General features: G+C 41.9%; 1 protein-coding gene across 2 annotated transcripts in view; it reads right to left on the reverse strand.

The window, feature by feature from the left end:
• The window catches only part of SGMS1 (sphingomyelin synthase 1), a 284,385-nt gene that overhangs the window by 11,763 nt on the left and 257,993 nt on the right, over window positions 1-14,629 (reverse strand). For both annotated transcript variants that reach the window (XM_037066934.1, XM_037066935.1), the window contains one exon: window positions 10,818-10,935. In XM_037066934.1, coding sequence (XP_036922829.1) covers window positions 10,818-10,935 — 118 coding nt within the window. The remainder of the gene's footprint in view (window positions 1-10,817; window positions 10,936-14,629) is intronic.

Genomic DNA, 14,629 nt, shown 5'->3' on the forward strand with positions numbered 1-14,629 from the left:
TGCTTATAAGTTTGCTTTAGATTTCCCAGCAGCAGCAAGAGGCTCAAAACTGCCCCTTATCATCCCTCAAGCCTTTTTACTGTTATTGGAATAGGTGGTAAAAAAGTAGGTGGTAGGGTGGTTTTGCATAATCAAATGTTTCCTTTGGTTTTTATAGAAGTTCCAACTTTCTAACAGTTTTCCTCTTCATGACTTCGTGTACTCACAAGCCTGTGAGCATACCAGGCGGTGGGCACAGATGTTATAATGTCCAGTTTACAGATGAGCAAATAAACAGGCCATTTCTCTGTCTCACACAGTGCCTCAGTGGAGCTCAATCCCTCTCACCTAGACAACCTTGCCCTGGAGCCCTGCGGTGGCTGCACACACCTTCCCAGGCTGCACAGTGCCTCCGGGTTCACTTTTTGTTGTTGTGCTAATGCAATTTAATCCATTTCACATGCCATTTAAATCTATACAGATACCTAAAGCAGTATTTATTCATTATTCTCATTATTTTCATGTTTTTCCCATTTAAATTAGACTTCCCCATCTCTATAAAAGTTATTTTCATGGAAATCTTCCATAAACAAATCACTCATTTTCTCTCTTCTACAAGGAGCTTTCAGTTTGGTGGGAATGTCCTTTGCTGTATACACTGCGCTGAGTTGGACCACAGGTTACTAAGTTGCCTTTCTCAGGAACAATGGTGGTTGTAAACACAATCCCAGCCCCAGTTTCGGGGAGGCTCTGGAAAAAGCATTTTACTTGTTTTAGTTTTAGTTCTCTTATCGGTGACACCGCAAGAACACTTCCTCATCCTCCACCCTCGCTGACCAAAGGGAGACAATGTTTGCGAAAGTGTTTGCTCAAAGTATAAAGTGTTCTACAAACCGAAGACAGCATTACAATTACCAAGTTTTGGGGTCAGTATTTTTAGGGGTACAGTGTATGTGTGGGCAGGGGCAGCAGGCATTCCTCAAGTGAGAACTGAAGGCCTAGCGGACAACAGGTGACATTTGGATGGTTCTCCTTAAATACACAGTCCTCACAGATGTTCTTCTGTGATTAGGGGAGGCATCTGAATTCTTCCTCCAGACTGTAATTGCTTCACTTCTAGAAAGATTTAATTATATCCACAAATATTATGTCCACCTCAGCTGATGTGAGGTAGAGAGATTTCAGTGTGTACATCCTCTCAGAACTCATATATATGAGGGGGATCCAAAAGAACCTGGAATTATCTTCTGGAGGGCAAATCCCTTATAGTGCAGGCTTCCCCCATTAGGTGAGAGTTTAAGGAACCCATCTGTATCAGTGAACCAGCTGGCGTTGTTGTGAGAGGCTGCATTCGGCTTCAGTGAATGTTCTTTTTGAAGACTTAATGTGTTTGCCCATTTCATGATGGGTGATTTACAAGCACACCTGCCTATACCACGCTGAGTGCTCAGCAGTTTTTGACCAAAACAGCATGATCTCCCTGTTCACCTGATCTTGACCCAAACAACATATTTTTTTTTAAAGATTTTATTTATTTATCTTAGAGGGGAAGGGAAGGAGAGAGAGAGAGAGAGGGAGAAAGAAATATCAATGTATGGTTGTCTCTCATTCGTCCTCTGCCGGGAACCGGGAACCTGGAACTGGCCTGCAACCCAGGCATGTGCCCTAACTGGGAATCGAACCGCGATCATGTGGTTCGCAGGCTGACGCTCAATCCACTGAGCTACACCAGCCAGGGCCCAAGCAACATATTTTTTGTTTACCCAGATGAAAAAAGTCCTCAAAGGAAAACATTTTGCTGATGTGGAAGAGGTGAAGCAAAAAAAGGCAGAAGCATTAAAAGGAATCAAAACTGACAAGTTCAAAAACTGTTTTGAGCAATGGAAAAAAATGTCTCAATAAATACATCAAATGGAAAGTACTTTGAACGTGACCGAAGTTTAAAACATGTAAGAATACACAATTTTTTATAAATGAATTCCATTTTGGGGGGTCCCCCTTGTATAATTTTGAAAAAAACTTTCCCTTCCACTAGTCTCTGAAAGATCTGGCTCTCTGAACCTCTCCATTATCAAATGTACCCATCAATTCCTATAATCCCTATACTAGGTAGGCATTATTCTTTTGGGTCGCGTCATCCCTAAGTAATTACCAAGAATGAAACACAAATCCCAACCAGTCTCCCTTCTCTCCAGTAAAAACTTTAAAAATTTTTCATGGCTCCTGGTAAGGAGACTTATCTAAGGCCTCATGAAATCTTATTTCATGAAGGTTAGCTATGAATTTGCATTCACCCATATTCTTATTTGTCACATTAAAGAAATTCAGTATTTTGGTCAAACAAGATTTGCCATCAACAAAATTGTATTTGCTTTAGGTACTGAGAGATTCTTTAGCCTACCTGATCGTGAAGTGAACATTGAAAAAACAATTCCCCTCAGATTTCTGCATGAAATTTCTAAATCTAAAGAAGTGTACAATGAACACCCACTGACCCTTCACCCAGACTCATCAATTACCAACATGATGCTACCTTGGCTTCTTTTCTGTCCCTTTTCTGGCTTTTTCCTGGACCACTGGAGAATAAGTTGGGTACATCATGACACATCACCTCTAAATGTAAAAACAAGGGCACTTTCCTCTATAATCAAGTATGTGAAATTTAACAATGATACAATACTATCACAGTGCATTGACATCCTATTCAGATTTCCAATAGTCTCAGCAATACCCTTTAGACGCAGGGGGGTCCAACCCTTAGCCCGTGGGCTGCATGTGTCTCAAGATGGCCACAAATGTACCCAACACGAAATCATAAATTTACTTAAAACATTATGAGATTTGTTGTGATTATGTGTTGCAATGTATTTAATGTGTGGCCCAAGACAACTCTTCTTCCAGTGTGGCCCAGAGACGCCAAAAGGTTGGACGCCCCTTCTAGAGCTTTCTCCCCGAGTCTGGAATCCAGTCAGAGAATGCATACTGAGGTTACTTATCAGACTCTCACTAATTTTTCTTAGTCTGCTACAGTTTCTTAGTCTTGTTTTCTTTTTTAATGAGTAACATTTTTGAAGAGTCCAGTCTGAGTCTGGTTTCTTTATAGAATGTTCCTCAGTTTGTTTTTTCTGATTGTCTCCTTATGTTTAAATTCAGGTTAAATGTTATCAGCAGGAATATCACAGAAATGATGTGTCCTCCAGGCATCACGTCCAGAAGCATCTGATATACTTTCTCCTGTTACTGGTTTGATCTCTTGGTTAATGAGACAGTCTGAAAGATTACTCTACTGAATATTACCTTTGCCCCTTATGGTTCATAAACAACTTTGAAATCATGTAAACATTATGGCCAACAACCTTTCACCTAAACCTTTAGCATTCATTGATAATTCTTGCTTGAATTATTACTACAGTAGTTGCAAAATGGTGACTTTCTATTTTTAATATTTCTTTTACATCTACCACCAGACTTTTTCCTCCCCAATACTATTTTTTAAAAAGATTTTATTTATTTATTTTTACAGAGGGGAAGGGAGAAAGAAGAGGGAGAGAAACATCAGTGTGTGGTTGTCTCTCACGTGCCCCCTACTGGGGACCTGACCTGTCTGCAACCCAGGCATGTGCCCTGCCTGGGAATCAAACCAGCAACCCTTTGCTTCTCAGGCTGGCACTCAATGCACTGAGCCACACCAGCCAGGGACCAATACTAATTTTTAAAATGTGTTTAATTAACACATTGTAATGAATTACTGTCATTATTTCATTGTAATGCTCAGCTGGTCTCAAACATGGCCAGCGGAAGCCTCTTGAGCAGGACCGTGTGGTTTGTGCACGGACCCCGCCAGCCTCGGTGCCTGGGTGGCGCTGGACGAGCGTCCCCTGCTCTGACACAGGGGTAATGCTTTGTGTGGAGCCACGCACTGTCGCCTCTGGGGCTCTCTGGGTTTCCTCAGTAAATGCTTTCCTTGTTAAATTTTATTTTAATCATCATTGACACTCGGTGTTGTGTTAGTTTCACGTGTACAGCATGGTGATCAGACATTTACATAACTTGTCTTCCAAACACAGCCCTCTCTACTCTGGTCTAGTCCTTCCTCAACTCTAATGCAGGCAACCACATGCCTCACTGTATCCTTCATGCAGAGTACCAAGAACCGAGATGCAGCCCACCTTTTTGACTCTGCCACTCAGTACCACTAGGGACCTGTGACATGACAGGCAGGTCAAGTATCTCTGAAGCAACTGCAAGCTCCTCTCACTCGGTGTTGTGAGGGTTAAATGAAAACAACACACATTTAGAATCATACCTGGCACAAAACAGCTCCACATTAACTTGGCACCACTCTAAAGTCTATCTCCTCCCTCCATCCCAAACAGCTCCCTTTCTCTACCACTGGAGAGGGGTCTAAGAGACATGTGATCACCCAACACTCCCGCTAAACCCTTCCAGGCTTCGTATAGCCAAGTCCCTCAGATAAAACCCAAACTCTTAAGAAGTGTGACAAGGCCCCTTACACTTGCCCACAACTTGCCTCTCTGGCTTTATCTGTGGCCGCTCCACCCATGTAGAGGATTGCATACATGCTCAGGCACATCTAACTCTACCCACTCCCCAGACTCTCTCACACCCTTCCAGTTTCTCCATCTGGCGAGCTCTCCCTCTCTTCAATTCCACTTGGCAAACTCCTACTCATCCGTTTGAGACTTGGCTCAGACGGCTCCGCCTCAGTGCAGCCAACACGCCCGGGAAGTGTGCCACCTTCTTCCATGGCAATTGAGCTGATGCCTATTACAGGCAGGCCAGGGCAGGGCAGGGCAGGGCAGGGCAGCCTGACAGTCATGTGTCTGGCACGGCTTGGGGATGCCCATTTGGGAGGGGTGGGGGTTCTTGCCTTATATACTCATGTGCCCTCAATATGTACCCTGCACAGGAAGGGTTCTCTGGAAACATTTGTTCAGGAAAAGAGCAATTTGCTTGTTTGTCAAAAGAAGTCACATCTACAAACTCCCTGCCTCACAGTCTGTAAGTGTGAGTTTCCCTGGTGATTTCCCTTATACAAGAAAAGCATTTAAAAGTTTCGGTTTATAAAATCTTGTCAAATGCAGATATCAAATGTTAATTATAAAAAATGTGAATAAGTATACATAAATCATAATCTGATGTAAGAAAAATACAAATAACTAATAAGTCTACTAAAATAGTAATAGTAGATAGGACCATGAGTGATCATAAGAATTTTCCTCTTTCTGTACTTTTTCAATGACTCTATAATGAATTTCTTTAAAATAGAACAAGAACAATCTTTTTTAAGAGAAAGAAATAATTTGTGCATTTCTCTTTAAATCCCGGAAAAAGAAAGAAGACTGTGGAGAGAGAAATGATAAAGTGAAGAAGTGAATTGGGATGAGGAAGACTACTGGAAATTATATGTATCAAATAGCAAAAAATAAAAATGAATAAAAGGGAAAGTTATACTGGCAATAAGAGACTGGAAAACAGGAAATTAAGTAAAAATCAAGTATTGACCATTTAAATTCCACACAATTGGGCAGGATGCCATCAAGCTACTTTGGTAACAGAACACAAGCTATATTCTGAAATACTGACAAAGCTGGCAGGAGTTCATCAGAATATTACAATTTGTCAGAGTGGAGGGCAACTTGAACAGTCAAGCTGCTACCTGAGGAGGTAAGAAAGAACTAAAAGAGCCCTGGCTGGTGTAGCTCAGTGGATTGAGTGCGGGCCTGCGAACCACACGATCATGGTTCGATTCCCAGTCAGGGCACATGCCTGGGTTGCAGGCCAGTTCCCAGCAGGGGACACATGAGAAGCAACCATACATTGATATTTCTCTCCTTCCGTTCCCTTCTAGAGATAAATAAATAAAATCTTTAAAAAAAAGAATTAAAAGAGCTCATAAAATTCTGAAGAGCAATGAGTCTTTAGTCTCGTGAGACTGAACTCATGCCAGAAGGAGACCCTTCAGGCTGATGACTGCCGCGTCCAGGCTGAGCAGTGGATTAAAGGATGGGCCTTCTTGATCTAATTTGTGCGATGCAGAGAAACCAACAGTGACAGGAGAAAAAATAAAGACCTTTCCATGATTACGTTTGTATTTTATTTTCCACTAAATAATCTAGTTAACCTCAGATGCCACCCAAACATAAACCTGGTCCAACAGTAGGATATGTTCAAGTGTGTTTGGGGAAACTAAAAACAAACACATCTTTTAAGTTCAAGAGAATCATTTCACTGAAAATACCATGTCGGATTAATGCACTAGCTAGCCAAGTACCCTGGCTGTAACATAACTCTTTTAGGAGGTTTTCAAATCTAAAGCTCACCATGGAGACCATAAAACAGAACCCAACATGCGCCTCACTTTAATGCGTAGTCCCTAGATTAATTCATATGATTACTACAACAGGCAGCTGAAAAAGTAAACATTATTTCTTTTCTTCCATTAGCCTAATGGCCATCAGTGTACTGGTGCCTAGGTTTCCTGCGCCTCCCCACTCCCACTCTTCTGGAGTTTGCTAAAACGGAAAAACACTTCTTACGGGAAAACTTACACCACCAAAGGATTCTCAAATGTTTCTGCCTTGCTTTCTTTTTGTGTTTCTTAATGGAATTCAAAACAGTTGGAACAAGATGACGGAGAGGTTGTTTTTGAGTTTGAGCACATGATCCTGGGAGAAAAGCTGGGACAGGCTAGTTGAAGGGACAAAAGCTGAGCAGCTCCCCACCCCACCCCCCAACCTGACACATGTGCATCCTGGGAAATAAGACAAGAGCTTCCCAGCAATTTCTAATCTAGGAACCGAACACACCTACTTCCCTTTCCCGGTGGTTATCTTTGTCGCAGTGGCATTTGATGGGAGACCCACTTTTCTTCCGCACGTAATCATTTCACACAGCAGTGATTTCTCTGAGCTATTCAATTTTGTAAAGTGAAGAGTACACCGCCGTCAAATGAATGAACAATAGGAGAAATTTTCATAATTACTACCGTATACTTGTTGGAACATTTTCCTTGGAAGCCATGCATTTTGAGTCCTGGCATTAAGGGAAGAATTAAGAGTACTAATTATGGGGTTTAATATGATGGCAAAACCCAGTTTAAATTCACATGACTGTGTTAAACAGAAAGTTGTATTCTAAAGCTCAACTCTCTTCCCCTGTGGTTTAACGATGACTGATAACCCACCAACTGGCAGGCCTTAAATGGTGTCGCTAATCTAGAAAGAATACCCAATTCTAGAAACACGGTACTATTACGTCCTGTCTCTGGTCTTCCCATCCATACCCACAGCTTCAACACCATGTAGATTATGATGAATCACAAAGAGTATTTAATTTCCAGCTCTGATTTTTCCCTCAGCTTGGGACCTCAACTGCAAACTGGCCTACACATCACCACTTAGATCATCTCTTATCTGTTCAATCTGAACTCACCAACTCCCTCTTCCTCCTTCCCCTATAAGTACCGCAGTAGTGAAACCCAGTCGCCTTGGAATTCCTTCCTTTCTATCCTCATTACCTACATCAAATTTAGTACCAAACTGTACTGAGTCAGTCACACATGGCTCAAATCTGCCTTCTCCTTTCCACCCCTGGGACCCGTGGTTTAGCTCGAGGCTGTCACGACAGCCTTTTACAAATGCCGGACGAATGCGAGTCTAGGCGTTGAAACAACATGACAACACGATGGCACCAAGCTCTCTGACTTCCGCACAGCGTTTGACATCGACAGAACCCCCATGAATTGCTTCCTTTCACTCTCACAAGCCCTTCAGACACCTAAAGGGTCATTAGCCCTGCTTTGCCAATAAGGGAACCAAGGACTAAGAAGTTAAATGCAACTGCCACACAGCTAGTGGCAGTACAAGATCATCCTAACTCTGACCTCAGTGTTCCTGCAACTACCAGGTAGGTGTGTGTTTTTACAGGGTAATACGTTCCCATTCTACGCAATGAGAGTGGGAACTTATTCAGAGAGAGGCTGATCAAGATCTGGTGGTGAGGATATTTGACAGACATCCAATAGAACACTGGGCAGAATGCTTTTGAGTGAGGTTCCTTTCAAATTTGAAACTCAGCCCTGGGTAAGACTCTCGAGTAGACAAAACAGGTATCTTGGATCTCTTTCTGAGACAGTCTGTGTTACCCTTGGGTCCCTTCTGACACTGTTCCCCAGTGGAGCCCCCTGGCCCTGGACTGACCACTGAACTTCTTCAGCGTGACCTGCCGTTCCACGGGCAGCGCCAAGCCTGAGCGGGAATGCTCTGTCTTCAGAAATCACTCTGCTTTACCTGGGAAATGCTCTTGCCAAACAAGTTAAAATTGAATTGAATCAAGTCTCCAGAGCCAACTTCCTGTTTAGAGGAAAGATGGAGGAAAGAGGAAGAAGTTAATCGACACTAGAAACAAATAAGCAAATCCAGAATGTGGAATATTCTACAGGACAAATGATCTGATCTCTGCAAGTTACTGATGGGGTAAAATGAGAGAGAAAGAGAGAAGACTGGTCTAGACTTAGGGACTCAGGAGACAGAAACAACTATATGTAAAGTAAAGGGATCCTAATTTATCCAAACCGACTGGGGAAAAAAGGCGTTTGAGACAGTCAAGGTATTCCATGAACTTGTAATCATGATACCAAAGAATTATTGTTAATCATGTTGAATGTACCAACAGCATTAAAGTTATAAAATGTTCAAGCAATAAAATGTCCAAGATTATTTGATGCACACAAAAGTATGTAGCATTAAGTGATACTGTCTTGAATTTAAAAATAAATACTTCAAAAGAAAAAAACAGAGGCGGCCAATGTAGCACACCTTGGTGACTGCAGAATCTGGGTGTTGGGTATATGAAAGTCCCTTACACCTTACATTAGTTTCTTTATTTGGGATTCATGTGAAAACTTTCAGAATGAAAAACTGTTTTCTGAATTCTTTCTTCCAAGAGCCCTGTTCTCCAAAAGGAATAACTAGATTTAATGAGTTTTAACTGATAGTGTTTGCTAAGGTGTGCTAATATGTCATGCTCTCCTATATACTTTATTTGAAAATTTCCAATTTCCAGAAGACCATCATAAAATGATGTTCCTACTTGGGATTTCTAGCAACACAATAAATAAATGACACGTTTGGGTTTCATTTTGGCACACACTTCCTGCCATTACCTCTGCCTTTACCAAGAAAACCCACAAGCTATTTTTCAGTCCTGGATCTTGGTTAGATAAGCTGATGACTCAGGCTGACTCTCAGTGCCAGCGCTAACCAAGCCTGGGCTGGCCGGCGACTGGGTGAAGCTGCGGAGCTGCCGAGAAGAAACAAGGCTAGAGTGGGGAGAGGGGCTACCCAGCACGATGCTGGATCCCCCTGCAACGTGTGCTGGGCCAGATCGCACATCCAGCCAAACTGGGGTGATGTGCTCAGCGACGGAGAAATCTCCCAACGCACAGACGGGCTTTTTTAAGGAGCTGAACTAAACTTGGGCAAATATCCCAAACAGTCAGCCTATGACCAAGAACATACTACTTAACAAGCTAGCCTTCCAGCAAGAGTCTGCATCACTGGATCCTCAGGGATAACGAGGTACTTCCTGTAACCCAGGAGCTGCACGGCAAGTGCTTGAGGGATTCTACTGAGAATAAAGAAGATGTGAGGCTGGCTTCCTTCGAAGGGTGAAGAAAGAGCAAGGTGGGAGGCAGGAGGAGTAGGACTGCCAACACTGCTGGCACCTGGGAACATTCATTCTTTGCGACGGCTTCTCCAGAGTTACGCAAACAGTTTGTAGAAGGACAGAAAGAGCAAAACAAGAAAGCTGCTACCTCTCTGAGCACATACGTAAGTATAAGAAAGAGGGACCACAGTGATCAAAGAATTGAAAGGCATCCAAAGTTTCAAATGATAAAGACACTATTTTAAAAATCCAAAGTCAATTTTTCAGGCCTCTTCCCGGATTCTAGCAGAGAAAAGAAAAATATCTTTTCTGGAAGGAACAAAAGTCCAAAGGGATGAAACTGAAAGGACACAATGCAAAGAAATGATTTCACTCACATGAACGGATTCCACATTTTTTCCCAATCAAATCAAGGAAACCAATCCTTCTACTTCTTATTGAATTCAAGAGCTTTAATGTAGGCAAACATTTGTAAAACCAAATTTTCTAATTACTGCACAAAGTTCCAATGATCTCAAGTTAAAATTAATCCAAGGCAAAGGTTGGAGGTACAGAATGTTACGTGACCCTGATGGAAAGGTAGAGACCGGAAGACAGGACCGAGGTGGGTTTTAAAGAAGGCTCTGTCCTACTAGACCAGCGCATCCCGCCAGCTCTGCCTCCAGAGAGCGCTGATCTTGTTTGCGTGAGCAGAAAACGCAAGGAGACAGGAACAGTGCCTCTTGCTCTGCTGTTACAGATCACCACCAATGGGATTAATAGAAAGAAGGAAAAATATCACTTCTAACCGAATTTTCCATCTAAGAGAGCAAAAAGCCATCTAAAAACTTATGGATCTGTGTCAAGGGAACAAATGATATTTTAAAAATGTGGCAGCAAACCAAAGAGCTACACCCACACACAAAGCTTAGCTGCTCCCAGTGCACTGACCAGACCACGTATTCCCCCAGCTGGGAAGTGTTGGCAGGGTTCGGATATTCTGAGAAGGGTGGGGCCGCCCAGCCATGTTGCTCAGGAACGTTCCCAGATGAGGGTGGAGGGACTTGACTGTACGCTAAAGAAATTTTCATCTTTGGCCTAAGTCAAAGGACCCCTGAGCAAGACGAGAAACAAAGCAAAACGGGAAATTACAGTGAGGAATGGTTTACCTTCGGAGAGCAGTTGAAATGCATACCAGGTACTGGGAGTGTAGTTACATACATTGTAATACACCGATACAGGTACAGCGTGCCAACTATGCAGAAAAATCTTCTGCTAATAATAGACCTAGAAAAAGGGAAAAACAGGGCAGACACTCAGTCACGAAATTCTGCAGGTTCATTTATGTTTTCAATGACCCAATAAAACAAACAAACAAACAAACAAACCCCCGAAACTACTTGAGAGCTTGAAATCAGAATAACTATAGTTAATGGCAGGTTAAGGTGAGAATTTTCAGAAAGATGTGGTGGGCTTTTTTGACTGTTACCTTGCCAAAAGAGTTTCAAACACTCTCTACTGCTATTCATTAGGCTTCGTGAGACCTGAAACCTGAGTTGACATTCAACTGATGTATTAAGAGGGGCCCCTTCTGACTGGTCAGAGCCCACTTGGTACCTCTGGATAAATATTCAAAGAGTGTCTTTTCTGTCATTAGAGGGGAGATAGTCACAAAATCAGAATGATCTTAAAATGAGAACTCAAAACTTTTCTAAAATTTAATGAGCCAATTCGATAAGAATATTTCTTCCCCCTGTATGTCTACCCTGCTTCAGCAACCGCAGGCCGGGATCTCAGGCCTGTGGGTCTCTGTATTCTCAGCTTGGGAAGTTCAAATTTTTCCTTGGCCCGGGGCAACATCTACACAAACATTTCAGAAGCAGTGGACAGGCTTTCTTCTGAGGATATGAAGCATCTGATCTCACTCTATAATTGTATAGTGTAGTTCTACTTTTATGCTGGACAGGTGTTCCTGGTGAAGGGTGATGGCTCAAAGAGAATCTGTACCATTTGTATTTTTTGTTTTAATAAAAGGAAGAAAGTGGTATGTCACTTGTGCAATTAAAAATTAGTTTAAAGCCCTGGCTGGTGTAGCTCAGTGGACTGAGCACCGGACTGCGAAGCAAAGAAAGGGTCGCTAGTTCGATTCTCAGTCAGGGCACATGCCTGGGTTGCAGACCAGGTCCCCAGTGCAGGGGTGAGCGGGAGGCAACCACACATTGATGTTTCTCTTCCTCTCTTTCTCCTTCCCTTCCCCTTTCTCTAAAAATAAATAAAATATTTTAAAAATTAATTTAAAAATAGTCCATGCAATTATATTAGCATTTCATTCATGACTGCACAGTTCCTGTACGTCAATTACTTAGGGTGTATGGGTGCAGTCTGGGAGTTTTGTCTCCATTGCAGAAACTGCTTACCATAGAGACCATCTTATTTCCTTTTAGAAAAGCTCTGTATTCCACCCCCAAGGAGAATTTATTCGTCATAAAGCTGCCTTATAAAGATATGTGCCTATAATTTTAAGTACGATGGAAGCACATTACAATTAAACAATATAAAGAAGGACAACACTAGAGAATAAGACTAGGCCATAAATGTCTTAACAAGAATACTTGAAATACAATTTAAATCGTAAGATGTGATTGTTGCTTTTCTTAAAAAGAAAACACCCTCTCCAGCCATGATCAAACAGAAATTACCTGCGATTTCACTTGAATTATACAAGAAACATCTAAGACAGAAAGGTGCTAAGTCCAGGTCTATTCATCTCTTTAGAGGAAGAAACACAAGGAAAAGCCTGTTATCACTCAATTTTGGCCAAGAATGCTATCTCAAAAGCACTGCCTGATTATTTCACTACACACAAAGGTGCGCACACACACAAACAACACACAGCAATAACTATTTCCATATCTCAAACCTGAATCACATGAGTAGCAGTGAAAGGATTTAGAATTAATGGAGAATGAGGTATATTTAAAAATGACAAAGAAAAAGACAAATCTTTTTACAAAAAAAAACTGTAAAGTGACAAACACACACTGAAGAGTCATTCACGTTTACTACTGGACTTGAAGAAGTCAAATGACTCCATCCCTGTGAATTCGTCAGTGCTAACGACAGACAAGGCGATAAGCGGGGTGTGGTTGTTTACAAAAACCTCCTGAGCTTTGGCATTTACTCATCTTTTTGAAATCAAGCTTAGAATATCTTCAGTGTATAGTGTTAAATAAGGATCAGCTAACATAAATTTTAAAAAGCAGGATACACAAGTATTTCAAGAATTGTATATAATAAAGGTATTTATTTCATTAACCAAAGAATTTCCCACATTAGAATTCTGACTTAATGGTTTAAAAAGTTCAAAATGTGTCTTGTTTTGTTTTTTAATATTTAAAGTAATTAAAATGAGAGATCCCAGGGGCAGAACTGCCTGACTGCAGGCGACACCATGGAACCTCCACCATGACCGAGGAAGAGCCTCTTCTGGAACCTCTGGAAAGCTGGGCCCCTGAAGCTTACCCTGAGTTGAAGCCACTGCCACCAGTCCACAGGTCAGCCCAGGGTGACACGGAAGGTGCCACCCCCACCTCCCTACACACACCTCAAGTGCATCTGCACAAGTGCCCTAACTGGAGAAGCCCACCTGCCTGTCCAGTTGCTGCCACAGGGACCCTTTTGACCAAATAGACCCTTCTGTTAAAAATAAATACAACTATGCAACAACAGCAGAAAGCCATAGAAGAAATGTTAATGCCGTATGACTAGAGATTAAACCAAGAACAGGATGCAGATTATAATTCTCAAAGCACGATGGCGGTTTTCTCATATGGGACGCACCTCCTTTCCTGTTAGAAAGAAGCCTGGTGCCCATCTGCTCACACTTTGCAGAGACTATCACCTCACAGACCCTTGTATTTGGTCCCAGTTATCTATTCTTCTCCCAAGCATTTGAGTGACAGGCTCATTACTACTTTTTCTGACAGAAGAGATTCTTGTTAAATGTAATTAAATAGAAGTATGAATAGAAGTGCCAGCACTTTACACATAATTATTAAGACTCGCCAGAACAGTACATTATGTCCCAATACAGGTGACTTTAATTTTATTATTTTTATTTTTAAAAAATCTTTATTTAAAAAAGAAAAAGTACTCAGAACATGATTAAATACTACCAAAATCAGACTTAAAATAGTAGCAGTACACTGATTTTGGCATTTGGTATAACAGTCTCAAATTCCAAAAAAATAAAAGGAGTGAAAGAAATGAATGTACTAAAAAGTAACATTAAAATACTAGAATATTATTTTGCTATCTGTTTCAACCGATCCACAGCTAGTGCATATAGGCAACATATTCAGTGCTCACAACTGGTCTGCAGGCTCTTTGTGGGAGAATTTGGCCTTTAAAACAAGCAGGTCCTGAAACACAGCAGTGGAATTCAGCGAGGATCCCAGCTGTAAGAGGATTAAGAAGCAAGAGAGCACGCCCAACACAGAATGCCCAACACAGAATGCCGAGGGCGGGGGCAGGGGGGCGGGGCGCGCATCTCTGGAGCAACATGGAGACCAGTGCGTCTCAGGCCCCTGATTCAGGTCTCTGCTTAGCAGTTCCACTTTAAGCGACGTGGACAAGGCATCCCTGAGCTTATCTTCAGGCAAATGGCAGGTCCACCTTTAACATGGACCTACTTGGTGACCAGGACCATCTCAATTAGTTACCTTGGAAATCAGTCTCCTCACCAGCAAAAGGAGGAAAAGGATACGTTTTTCTTACGAATCCGAGAAATGCTACTGAGGTATTTCCCCAGCATGTTATTTACTGATAGCTAGAGTTTTGCCAAGTTTCTCCTATGTGCCAAGCTCTGTGCCATTTAATTCTTACAACAACCTGCAACACATGTCTGTGATCCTTATTTTATAGACAGGGAAATTGTGGTTTAGAGTCTAAGCTGAAATATAAATATATTACAATACAAAAG

Source organism: Sturnira hondurensis, unplaced genomic scaffold (assembly GCF_014824575.4).
Source record: "Sturnira hondurensis isolate 20B ecotype Veracruz unplaced genomic scaffold, ASM1482457v3 Scaffold0016684, whole genome shotgun sequence".
NCBI classification, from domain to species: domain Eukaryota; kingdom Metazoa; phylum Chordata; class Mammalia; order Chiroptera; family Phyllostomidae; genus Sturnira; species Sturnira hondurensis.